General features: G+C 37.7%; 2 protein-coding genes across 7 annotated transcripts in view; both read left to right on the top strand.

Moving 5' to 3' along the window:
• LOC137645903 (toll-like receptor 7) overlaps positions 1–4,454 on the top strand; it is a 14,511-nt gene extending 10,057 nt beyond the window's left edge. Inside the window, exons 5-7 of the mRNA XM_068378942.1 lie at positions 889–1,030; positions 1,493–1,623; positions 3,244–4,454. Of these exons, the coding sequence (XP_068235043.1) occupies positions 889–1,030; positions 1,493–1,623; positions 3,244–3,443 (473 nt within the window). The 3' untranslated portion in view covers positions 3,444–4,454. The remainder of the gene's footprint in view (positions 1–888; positions 1,031–1,492; positions 1,624–3,243) is intronic.
• A 4,758-nt stretch (positions 4,455–9,212) lies between these two features.
• The window catches only part of LOC137645906 (protein AF-10-like), an 80,492-nt gene continuing 76,169 nt past the window's right edge, over positions 9,213–13,535 (top strand). For 5 of the 6 annotated variants that reach the window (XR_011045359.1, XR_011045360.1, XM_068378944.1 and 2 more), the window contains exon 1: positions 9,213–9,461. Coding sequence is in view for 4 of the 6 variants with exons in the window: in XM_068378944.1 (XP_068235045.1) it covers positions 9,329–9,461 (133 nt within the window). In the remaining 2 variants the exon portion in view is untranslated. The remainder of the gene's footprint in view (positions 9,462–13,535) is intronic. The other variant, XM_068378947.1, reaches the window with a different exon arrangement.

Raw genomic sequence — 13,535 nt, forward strand, 5'->3', positions numbered from 1 at the left:
CGGTGCCCTTTTAGCTTGGAAAAGTTTCCTGATCGCTGATTGGTTAAAATTATCTCGTCCAACCAATCAGCGATCAGGAAACTTTTCCGAGCTAAAATGGCACCGTTGTGAGTCGGTGCAAATCTGCATCGCTCAAAAAAATGGACTATAGTCAGGACCACCTATGCTAGGTTGGTTTGCCGTGAGCAATCAGACGAATATCTCCCACCATCACCATTCCGCATTGGCCAGCGTGGTGATGAAAACTTGCCGAGCCCTAGACATGAATAAGGATATATCAGAGGCCTTTGTCTAGCAGTGGATCAGGAATGGATGCATTTGTTGTTATTGTATATAAATGTGTTTACTTCGGAACTGCGTGACTCAAATAGACCTATTTGAAATATAGTTTTGATATGGGTGAACGGTTAAGTCAGGGTAAAGGAATTCGACGTGGTGCTCGTGAGATAGCACGCTAGTGGAAGTTTCATGCATATGGTTTCATCCGTGATCTAACAGGTACAGTTAAATGTAAGTGGTTTGATATATATTTGGTTATTAACTGTTTCATAGGCCTATGAGTAAAGAAACTGAGAATGCAGATGTGATTTAGACATGTGCGTTTAAAAGAAAGGATGTTAATAATTAACTCTTTAAGTTTTGTACTGTCATGAATCTATATATATATATATATATATATATATATATATATATATATGTATATATATATATATATATATATATATATATATATACATATATATATATATATATATATATATATATATATATATATATATACATATATATATATATATATATATATATATATATATATATATATATATATATATATATACACAGTAATGCACTCATTTTCGTACTTCTAACGAGAGTCGACTTCCGCAGAGCTAGACAATCTCACGGAGCTGTACTTGAACAAGAATCAGCTGACCAAACTGGAGGAGGACACGTTCAAATTCAACAGCCACTCGTCGCTGTCCGATCTTCTGGTTATCGACATATCTGATAATAACATCAATTACATTGCGTAAGTATGCCAAAAATAGTCTCATCCATGGTGTTCACTTTACTTTGAGGGTGGCTTTTCTGGTCCTAGACTGCAGGGGAACCCTACTCTCTACAGGAGCTTTCCTAATTCATTTTATCGCGTACATTCCACGGCACTCGGCATTTCACACCTCAGACTGCTCTTTTAGTGTCAAATCCACATTATCCGTATGTGTGTATGTGTGCCAACATTGATCTGTTATCCCCTTACGTGTAATGGTTCCTGAGAAATAGTAAAGATCACCTGCACAATCAGGCTTAAACCACTTAAACATGGTTGAGCACCTGTGCAGTAAATCACCCACATAGACTTACATACATACCTACAAGCAACACTACACTTATGGAAAAAAAATAATGCTTACAGGCAAGACGATAACCTTTCAATTTTCAACAGAATTAAAAACTCATTTTCCATCTTCTATTTTCTTCAACCGAACAGGAAAACCGCCTTCGCTGGCCTCTTCTGGGTCCAAATCAACCTCCAAAATAACCAGCTGAAAACAGTGAACGAGGAGGCTTTCAACCACGTGCTGGTCGACAGTTCTTACTACGCCGTGATATCACTGATGGGTAAACTCACTGATCTCTTGTTGGTAATAAGTATTTAAAGAAAAGCTCTACTCTATAGAACTACTCTTTCCACGCTCCCGCTTAATTTCGTCTGTATTGTTGTCCAAGTACTACTTAACCTTCTAAGTTTCTTGCCTATGAACACTGACAAACAACTCAATTATGTGGCTTTTAAGTTTAGAGGCCAGTAGACAGGGCAGCCCAATAGGTCTGCATTAGATAGACCAGGCCAATAGATTAGCCTAGGTCTGCATTAGGTAGACCAGCCCAATAGATTAGCCTAGGTCTACTTTGAGTAGGGCAACCTAATATATTAGCCAAAGACAAAGATAAAAAAAGTTAAATATGTTGGTATACCTCCGTTTGTCCGGATTGTATCCCCAAAAACAATGGATATATTTCAATTGGATTCTGAGAAGAGATCCCTTAAGAGAACTGATAATATTCTATAGTGGATCCAGAACTTTTCTTCAAAGTAGGCAGCAGTATGCAGTCAACGCGAGCTTTCCACTTGCGCCAAGTAAGAGATACACAACATTATGTAATCCCACACTTTTCTCATTTGGGAATACTCAGTTTTGCTTCATTATTAATCTAGAATATGTAATTTATGTTAACTGACACCTCATCTTTTGCCAAAGATGTTTAGCGTCAGTTTTATGAAGCTCTTTAGACTCTTGGGTAAGACAGGGACCTTGAATCAAGCTTAGAACTATATGGTCGCATTCCTCGTCTGACGATAAGACCGGAGATATCTTATCTTCAGATTCAGAACTTTTATCTTTGAAGTTTGACATGCATGCAAACATACAGATACTATATAGTGTAGGGAAAAAGAGTGGAATCTATGTCGAGCACAACAGGAGAAAGCATTTTACGCCGAGCCGGACCAATCTTAACACCTACGCCGAGCTGGACCAATCTTAACAAAACAGCTACGCTGAGTACTGTGTGATAGCTACTATTTCTCATTACGCTTATAGTGGAGTAGATATGTTTTCGTATCTGCATTTGATTGCTAAGTTATGTATATTTTATCGTATATCTTAAGATAGCTTTAAGTTGAGATTGTGTCTCTACTTCATCCACTTAAACTGTCAAAACTCCCTAGGCTGTGTATACCTGACAGTGGTTCCCAAACTATTTTCTGCCATTCCCCCTTGCACGCAGTTTAGCTATCCAGATTTCCCCTTCATGACTATGAGGGAAAGAATAGTCAAAACACACTGTGACTATTTACGAATTCATTTTGAAAATTAACAAATATACTGCTAAAAATATAGTTATATTTACAAGGATACGCTCTCTCTCAGACATGAGAAAACGCATCTATTTTTCAATTGCTAGTAGGCGGTAATTAGCTAAAAATTTTCCCACAGTTTGGGATATGCTGGAGACCGGGTGTGCATCCATGGTCTTAAGATAAGTAGCGTGTATCCACGGCACTTTCAAAAAGACATCCCGTCCCCGTCCCTTCACTATGCCGCTGACCGTTCTAAGTTCTAACTAGCCTTTCCGCTTATCTGCCGGAGCTTCCGCATAAGAATCAACATATCCCAAAATAATGCTATTAGCCTTGGCACCAGTGCGAACACAGACTAACCCATTCTTTCTCTGTAGGTAATCCCATCGTCTGCGACTGCAGCGTGTATTGGATCGTCAACAGCACGCGGGTCCAGTCGTCGTTCGACAACTTTATGTGCGTCAATTTAGGGATTCCTATACGCGAGACCACGATCGACGACCTAGGCAACTGCACTTCGTTTGGAAACGAATCAACGACGTCGATAACCCCACTCTATGAGGTTCCTCTAGGGTAAATGCCGTGTGGTGGATTAGATGTTTTATTTTTCGTCTTACATCAAACAAGTATATGTCCTGGAGTCCTAATCACATTCACAGTCCTGGAGGATGTTTGGGCAGGAAGCAGAGTGCTTTAGCAAAGGATTTATCATAATATCTGTTTGTCTTTATTCCAATGTTTACTTGCGAAGAACATAATTTGCATCATTTACGAAGAATGAATCCAAGTGTATTTAGATAATGTTGTCATATAGGGAGAATGGAAAGTGATAAAATACTGGAAGCACAGAGGATGAAAGATAAAAAAGAACAGCGCGGTATGCGAATATATAAGAGGTACTCAAGGTAATATTAATGAACCTCTGGTGCACTCGTCAGAGGAAGCTGGGCTTGTGAATGTTTTTCAAAACTGATTTCATTTTTGACTCAGTTGGTGAAGGATGAATGTAGCAGCCATTCATGTTGTGCTATATTTGGAGCCACGCATCAATAAATGAGGAGATTATTTGGCATTTATATGTTTTTATCATTAGATTATGATCAGTAGAGTCATACTGTAACTCATTCAACGGAGGATAAAAGCTTATTAAAAAAAAAAACTCCTACAATATTAACCACTTCACTCCTCTACGCTGCGTTGAAACTTTCAGTGATATCACGTCCACACTCTCGCCATTGCTGGATTACTATGGTCTCTTGATACCTCTTCCACACTTTATAAGTCATCTTCTCCTTCCTTCAACTTATCTTCCTCCAGTCTCACCACATGACCAAGCAATCGCAGAACGCCATGATTTGTGTCTTCACTTACGTCAACCTTTTTGCCACTCTTACGTATCTCCTTGTACTATAGTATGCAAAGCAAATATTTACCCCTACCGCTTTAAATATTTTGTTTTACCATTCAACATACACACTTTATTTCTCTAAAGGAGATCTGGCTCACTAATTCCTCCATACATTTCAACCTTGCTTTCCGTAGCCACTCCAAGCCTCTTCCTAAATTTCTGCAGATAACTTTTTGCCTTCTTTATTTCACCTAATGAGTGACTTACCTCCGGAATACTTTTGCAATTCAATCCCTTTGATTCTTCCAACGTCTTTATTAGCATTCATTGCTACACCTCCCTGGTTTCCATCTCTGATAATCGCTGTAATTTTACTCATATTCTAAACTTTCTCATCTTGCGAATGTTCGTAAACTGTCTGGCAGGCCCCCTCAGTTTCTCTGATGTCTTCGCATCACTGCATCCACAAAGATGTTGAGCAGCTCCGGAGATGTAACCGACACTTGTCTCAGACTCACTATCACGCCAAAAACCAGTCACTCTTCTTCTTGCATATTCTAATAGATACTCTTAAGAACTTACCTCCCATGCCATCCAAATTGCTTCCAATTTGTGTTAGACTTACAAACATACCAAACCAGTCACTATTCTTGCATATTCTAACAGATACTCTTAAGAACTTACCTCCCTTACCATCCAAATTGCTTCCAATTTGTGTTAGACTCATCAACACACCAATCAAATCATTCTGCTTGCATATACTATCAGATACTCTTAAGACCTTACATTCTATACCCTCCAGATTACTTCCAACTTGTGATACACTAATGAACACACCAAAGCAAGTCACTCTTCTTGCATATTCTAACTGATACTCTTAGGAACCTAGCTTCTATACCCTCCAAACTGCTTTCAACTTGCGTTAGGGCCCGGCCAGACCAAGCGCGGCTAGCGGCGAGGTTAGCGGCAAGAGGTTATGGCGGCAAATTGAAACCTTAGGTATCTTATGTATGTGGTCAGATAGGAGGCGCGAGAGCCTCGCGCCTCCTATCTGACCACATACATAAGATACCTAAGGTTTCAATTTGCCGCCATAACCTCTTGCCGCTAACCTCGCCGCTAGCCGCGCTTGGTCTGGCCGAGCCCTTAGACTTATAAACACACCAAACTGGTCACTCTTCCTCTTGCGTATGCTATCCAGTACTCTCAAAATCTTACCATCTATACCCTCCGAAATACTTTTCTATCGATTCTATATTATATGTATCCAATATGTATATTATATAAGTTTATATAGGAAATATGGGATGCCCATGTATGCGTATATTACAAGATATAGAATACATGCATCTCATATATGTATATAGGCCTAACATCTTAGACAATATATTTATTTCAACTATATTTTTGTGATGATTTTGCAATAAAAAGTTGTTTTACCGTCATTTTAATCATTAATCCTTTTATTATGGAGAGACGGGTGTTGTGGTGGCCAACGCGGTAACGTCCCTGACTGGTGAACGCCAGACTGGGGTTCGAGTCTCGCTCAAACGCGTTAGTTTCTTTGGTCGCTGCAACCTTACTATTGCTGTGAGCTAAGGATGGGAGATTTAGGGGAGCCTATAGGTCTATCTGCTGAGTCATCAGCAGCCATTGCCTGGCCCTCCTTGGTCCTAGCTTGGGTGGAGAGGGGACTTAGGCGCTGATGTATATATGGTCACTCTCGAGTCCCTATTAAACTTGTTAGTTCCTTTTGGTTACTGCAACCTCACCATCCTTGTGAGCTAAGGATGGGAGATTTGGGGGAGCCCATAGGTCTATCTGCTGAGTCATCAGCAGCCATTGCCTGGCCCTCCTTGGTCCTAGCTTGGGTAAAGAGGGGGCTTGGGCACCGATCATATGTATACATGGTCAGTCTCTAGGGCATTGTCCTGCTCGATAGAGCAATGTCACTGTCCCTTGCCTCTGCCATTCATGAGTAGCCTTTAAACCTTTAAGATGGGAACACAGAGACGAAGAGAGAGTTCCAGAAGTGAATTAAACACTGTGTTTTTATTTATAATATAAAGCCTGGATAAGAGAGGGGGGTAAACTTGCAACATGCCTTACCCGTCTGGTGCGTTGGGTGATGGAATACTGTAAGGTCCCTTTTGTATTCTCCAACTTGGCTGTTCAACTCCTTGAACTTTTATTATTTTTCTCTCGCTTTACGTATATATATATATATATATATATATATATATATATATATATATATATATATATATATATATAATCTTTTGCTAAGCTACAACACTAATTGGAAAAGCAGGATGCTATAAGCTCAGGGGCTCCAACGGGGGAAATAGCCCAGTGAGGAAAGGAAACAAGGAAAAAAATAAATATTTTAAGAATATAAATGTAAATATCTCCTATATAAACTATAAAAACTTAACAAAATATGAGGAAAAGAAATTAGATAGAATAGTGTGCTTGAGTATACTCTCAAGCAAGAGAACTTTAACCCAAGTCAGTGAAATACCATGGTACAGAGGCTTTGGCACTAGGCTACCTAAGACTAGAGAACAATAGTTTGATTTTGGAGTGTCCTTCTCCAAGAAGAGCTGCTTACCATAGCTTAAAAGTTTCTTCTGTCCTTACCAAGAGGAAAGTGGCCACTGAACAATTATGTGGTTAGAATAGACCATACTATTCGGTGTATGTGTAGACAAAGACAAAATGAGCCGTAACCAGAGGGAGGGATTCAATTTAGTACTGTCTAGCTAGTCAAAGGTCTCAATAACTCTCTAGCGGTAGTATCTCAACGAATGGCTGGTGCCCTGGCTAACCTACAGCCCACAGAGAGAGAGAGAGAGAGAGAGAGAGAGAGAGAGAGAGAGAGAGAGAGAGAGAGAGAGAGAGAGAGAGAGATTTATATTATGAATCATACAGAGATTATCAAAGAGAGTAAGATAACTTTATTTGGATGACAACACCAGTTTATTATCATTCACAAGTAAGAAGGAATATATATATATATATATATATATATATATATATATATATATATATATATATATATATATATATATATATATATATATGAGAAAACTTGTATGAAACTATTAATAATTGTGATAAAAGCTTTTGAAATCAATTGTAAAAACATTAACGCTTTTTTAAATATAAGAAAATGAACAAAAAACACAATGAACAAAAGAAAGAAAGAAAAAAAAAACCACCAGCATAAACAGTAACTTCGCAAGAACAAAGACTCCCTAATTTGTTCACAAGAACACCAGTTAAACATCCAGAAGAACAAAATCTTCAAGTTGTTCTCCATTGTCAACGCTTTTTCAAATATAAAAAAATGAACAAAAAAACACTGAACAAAAGAGCACCAACATAAACAGTAACTTTTCGAGAACAAAGACTCCCTAATTTGTTCACAAGAACATCAGTTAAACATCCAGAAGAACAAAAATCTTCAAGTTGTTCTCCATTGTTTGAGTCTCGTATTGACGTGGTGGAAATAAATCGATATTTTTGATAACATATCTCTACTTTATCCCACCTCATTTGAGGTTTATTTATAATCTCAAATTGTATAATGATAATGAAAGATGATGTATAATGGTGTATAACGTATAATGAAGTCCTGGTATATTTAAATAAGAGGATAATGCTTTTTTTATTCAGTTCCTTTATGCTTTTTACCGCGTCTTGTCTTCTTAAAGTCTTAGAAGCATCAGGTGTTCGGATTTATCATAATGATATTTAACGAACTTGATTGATATAATAAATACTTAAATTAAGTTAATTAATATTATTTATTTATCATAATAAATATAATTAATTATAAATATAAGTGAGAAAAGCCAAGATAAAACAGAAATAAATTAAATATAGATAAACACGAACATTTCAAGCAAGCATTGAGACACTTTGTTTCGTCTGCTTCTTAAGACCAACACGAAGATATTTAACGAAATTTTACTTATCCTTAGACTTAATTAATCAATAAACTTAATAAATAAATAAATAAATTAATTAATATCCCTTTTTTATACATGAAATGTCAAATTTCATGACTAAATAAAGAATATTAGTAAATAATCTGTTTGTTTTCATGAAAAACAGCGCAAGCGCAAAGCAAGTCTCTGTTATGAGCCGATAAAACAAAGTGTTTTAAAAAGAGAATAATATCTACGTAGGTTAATGTAAAAAGATAATTTTATATTATTATATATATTTACTTATATAATATATATTTATTATTACATAAGTGTACTTTTTATATCTATATATTAAAAATAATGAACATAAATAACCCCCACTTGAATGTAGGCCTCAAATAATTATATCTATATAGGTTAATCTAAAAAGATAAAACAGAATAAATAAATATTTCTTATATTTATTAATTAATAAATATACTTTTTAATCCCCAAACCCCGAAAATAACATACATAAATAACCACCCCACTTCGCTATAGCTCTCCAAGAATTATATCTATAAAGATTGATAAAAAACAGAAAACACAATAAATATATATTTCCTAAAAGTGAAAACGCAATAAATAAATATTTCTTATACTAATAACCACATAAATATACTTTTCAACCCCCAAACCAAGAAAATAACCCTCGTAAATAAGCCCCCATACCCCCCTGTCCTCCAGAAAACACAAAAAATATATATTTCTTAAAAGTGAAAACGCAATAGATAAATATTTCTTATATTTATTAATTAATAGATATACTTTTCAACCCCCAAACCAAGAAAATAACCCCCCACACCCCCCTGATAAAGGTTAATCTAAAAAAAGAAAACGCAATAAATATACATTTCCTAAAAGTGAAAACGCAATAAATAAATATTTCTTATATTTATTAATTAATAGATATACTTTTCAACCCCCAAACCAAGAAAATAACCCACATAAATAACCCCCCACACCCCCCTGTCACCCGTATCTCCCCCCCCCCTCCCCCCCCCCCAACCACGCATTATTGGAACCCTCCCGGATCTACCATTTTGTATATGTGCATCTAAAGTCCAAATATCTTGTGAGCGAGTTCAGTCCTCCATTGCTCCGTAAAATGATTTTATCGCCCATGATCGTGTTAGACACATGAAGCCCAAACAGGAAGAAGAACTGAAGGAAATGGTGGGGGGCTGCTGTGTGTGTTCGGACGAGAATGGATGGACGGAGAATCCACTCGTGTACTGCGATGGACAGGGTTGCACCGTGGCTGTTCACCAAGGCAAATATATATTATTTAACCTCTGTTTAATTAGTATTAATATAATCTGACCTCACGCGGGTCGTAATTGACCCCTAAATCTGTCTGAGGTCGTTTGTTTTGATGCCCATTGGAGAATGTGTCCAGGTCACGTATAATAATGTCTGGGTTATTTTTCGTGTTATTTCAAGGGAAATATATAATATTTAACCTCTATTTAATTAGTATTAATCTAAACTGACCTCACCTGGGTCGTAATTGACCCCTAGATATGCGTGAGGTCGTTTGTTTTGACCCCCCCTATTACGTAAGGTCTCCAAGTATTGCGATGGACAGGGTTGCACCGTGGCTGTTCACCAAGGCAAATATATATTATTTAACCTCTATTTAATTAGTATTAATCTAAACTTCCCTCACCTGGGTCATAATTGACCCCTAGATCCGCGCGAGGTTGTTTGTTTTGACCCCCCTATTACGTAAGGTCTCCAAGTACTGCGACGGACAGGGTTGCACCGTGGCTGTTCACCAAGGCAAATATATATTATTAAACCTCTAATTAATTAGTATTAATATAATCTGACCTCAAGCAGGTCGTAATTGACCCCTAAATCCATCTGAGGTCGTTTGTTTTGACCCCCGAAATGGAACGTGTCCAGGTCACGTATAATGACGTCGGGGTTATTTCAAGGGAAATATATATTGTTTTGACCTCTATTTTATGTTATTCTTAATTTATATTGACCTCACGCGGGTCGTAAATGACCCCTACATCCGCGAGGTCGTTTGTTTTGACTCCCAAAATGGAACGTGTCCAGGTCGCGTATAGTGACATCTGGTTTATTCTGTGCTTTTTGTGGTTTATTTTTTGGTATTTACACCTACCTGGTATTCGCTCCTACCTAGTAGCCGCCTTAAATTAGGTACCGCTAGCTACTAGTGGTTTTAAGCTAGCTTAGAAGTAAACTTGAAGGTGACTACCTAGTGGTATGTCGTAGGTCAGGGTAGGCTACACAGATTGAAGCTATTTATTTGGTATTTACAGATACCTGGTATTCGCTCCCACCTAGTAGCCTTATTATATTCGGTATTGCTAGTTACTAGTTTAGAGCTTGCTTATGATTAGAATGAGGCTACCGAGTGGCCTTTCGTAGGTTGACGCAAGTATTGCCAAAGTGACTCAGTAGCTCATTAAAGAATTCTAGAATTCGCATTTTAAAAGGTAAACAAAAGCATGAACGCCTAACCTAACGCCGAATACTTACCCACTGGTAGGGGCTTTGCCCCCCTGCGATCCTCCTACGAATGCTGTATTCTTAGCTTACCCTCTAGACTAAGTTTCAACACTTTCTCAGACTAGAAAATCGGATATTTCCAACGATTAACGGCAATGAAACCATCGAGGATATCTGTTAACATTCTTGACTGTCCAGACCTCAGCGACGAAAGAAGGAAAATAGTGGAATTACAACGGCCGTATGAAGAAAAGAAGAAGATAATAGGAAACGTGCTGTTCAAGAAAGAAGGAATAGAGAGACTGGAAAAGTATATATTTATCAAATGTGAAAAAAAAGAGAAAAAAATAAAAGAATTAGAATAAAGAAGAAAACCAAGGAGGTGCCGATGGAAAGGCGAATCTCTCCGCCCAACAACTGAACTGAACTGCCAGTAATACTTTTTATGTCTTCTAAAGGGGAGGGCCACTTGTTTTGGATGGCATTAATATTGTCAGTTTTTTTTTAAATACAAGAAAAACTTCGGTGACAAAGCGGTGGGCGGAGCTGGTATTAAAAGGGGTCGAGTTAACATAGTAACATCGGAGAAAGGAAATTGCCGAGAGAAAATCACATGACAGAAAAAGTGATGATTGGAGTTTACAAATGTTTAAAAGTACCGATAAAACAGGAAAGGCGAAGTAAAAGTTGGGACGAGAGAAACATCTTTCTGGGATTTTATCAACGGATCAGGGTCTGTCGTGACATCCAAAAACAGAATAAAAATGGCATTTTCATGAAAGTGTGTCTGGTATTCTTAATGGCCAAACTATATAATGGAGTTCAAATTGTTTTTTTACATTCATACATATACCAAGGCACTTCCCCCAATTTTTTGGGGGTAGCCGAAATCAACAATTGAAACAAAAACAAAAAAGGGGACCTCTACTCTCTACGTTCCTCCCAACCTAACAAGGGACTCAACCGAGTTCAGCTGGTACTGCTAGGGTGCCACAGCCCACCCTCCCACATTATCCACCACAGATGAAGCTTCATAATGCTGAATCCCCTACTGCTGCTACCTCCGCGGTCATCTAAGGCATCGTAGGCAGCAGCAGGGCCTACCGGAACTGCGTCACAATCGCTCGCCATTCATTGTTTTTTTTTAGTTAGGTTATATCCAATTATGTTCGGTAAAATCAGTTTATGAATATTTTGCTGTAATGAACTAGATCTGGATATGTAGATTCAAGTTTCTTAGTGAGATACAAATATTGCCGAGGTTACTTACTAGCCCGGGAAGTTAGTATAGGCTATTTGAATTAACATACTGTATGCAATACCGTACCAAGGCCGTTTTGTAGCCCAGGTATGTTACAACGGGCTATTTTATTTAATGTAAACATTACCAAGGCTACTTATTACCTATGTTGAAAGGGAGTTGGACTACTCATGAAAATGTAAACAAGACAAGGTGGGCGTATTAATGTGGTCATAGTTACGAGACGATATAAGCTACGGGTAGTTTGTAGCAGGGCGGATACGTCTGGTAACTAGTCTGGTAGTTGCAGGGTAGTGTTAGCTCCCCTCCCCCCAGTAATGACGCGTTGTCACAGTTGGAGGTACCTCGAGTTAGGGTGCATATCTTTGGCATAGTGTTGAACTTCATGTTTTCCATGCATATGTCCGCTGTTCTCCAAACCTTCCAGAAATCCCCGAAAATCGATGTGCCATTCACCTTAGGCACTATGCTATGGGTGAGCATAGGTTCTTTTGTTGTTAATTTGTTCAATTATAAGCCGGTCTTGTATGCTTGCAGTTAACGATACCTTAGGTTGAGATTGTTGTTGGAACGTTAATAGATCGGGGAGTGTTGGTCTTTTCCAGTATTGATAAAGGGTAGTTAAATATGATTTCATTGTACCTTGAAGATTTTTGTAACCTAAAATAGCCTCCAAACCTTACTTACGTCGATGTGACCTAGCCAGACTGATACTAGCAACCCCCCAGACGCCTCAACAATGACTATTTACGGTTACGTCCGCCATACCACAAACCATCCCGTAACTTGTTTTGCGGTTTTATCAGGTTGAATATCTGTTTTAAGTTTCTGGTTCTTGTGTATCTTTAGCTCTGAAATATAACAGGATAACCCAAAATACCATTATGCAAACCCTAGGTTAAATTAGGAGGCTAGTCCATACCCTGTATGGCCCTTGTAATGCTCCCTACCTTTTTAGGTGGCAAATTAAGGAGGACCTTAGCAGAAAATGGTTTTTAAGATACTTCTGCAAATTATTGTAATCTAGTTGATGTTATTAATATTGTAATTCATTGATCTTGATTGCTTGAATTTTGATATTAGATGACACTTTTAAGTCCCACCGTAATGTCTTGCTTCGGTTGGGTCTTTCGGATGCCTTAGATAATGGGGATAAGCTGGATAAACATACAGTATATTCTTTACATCAGAGTAATGGCTGATGATTGACGTTTTTACGAGGCACTACTTAAACTTAGCCTTGCTTATGGTCATGTATAAAAGTAAATGCAGTTATGTACTGTAGTCTAGTAAGGATATAGTATCAATAGATATTGCTTGTGTATGCAGGATTCAGGGCTTGTTATTGTCGTGGGTCGATTGTTGTTTGGTGATAGGAGATGTTTTATTTGTTTTGTTTGTATTTTATGAGGTTATGCTCATCCTAATGCTATTTTGTAGAACTTTCCTAGCATTCAGTTCTAATCTTAACCAACTATAGGTATAATTTTTCCGTCCTTCACTAATTTCTATTTGATATTTGTTCCTACGCATAGGAAAACCTTTATCATTTAAAATGGGTACTGAATACCCTAGTGCAAAGCTGGTATGGCCAATGAAAAA

The sequence above is a fragment of the Palaemon carinicauda genome, chromosome 8 (genome assembly GCF_036898095.1).
Source record: "Palaemon carinicauda isolate YSFRI2023 chromosome 8, ASM3689809v2, whole genome shotgun sequence".
In the NCBI taxonomy this organism is placed as follows: domain Eukaryota; kingdom Metazoa; phylum Arthropoda; class Malacostraca; order Decapoda; family Palaemonidae; genus Palaemon; species Palaemon carinicauda.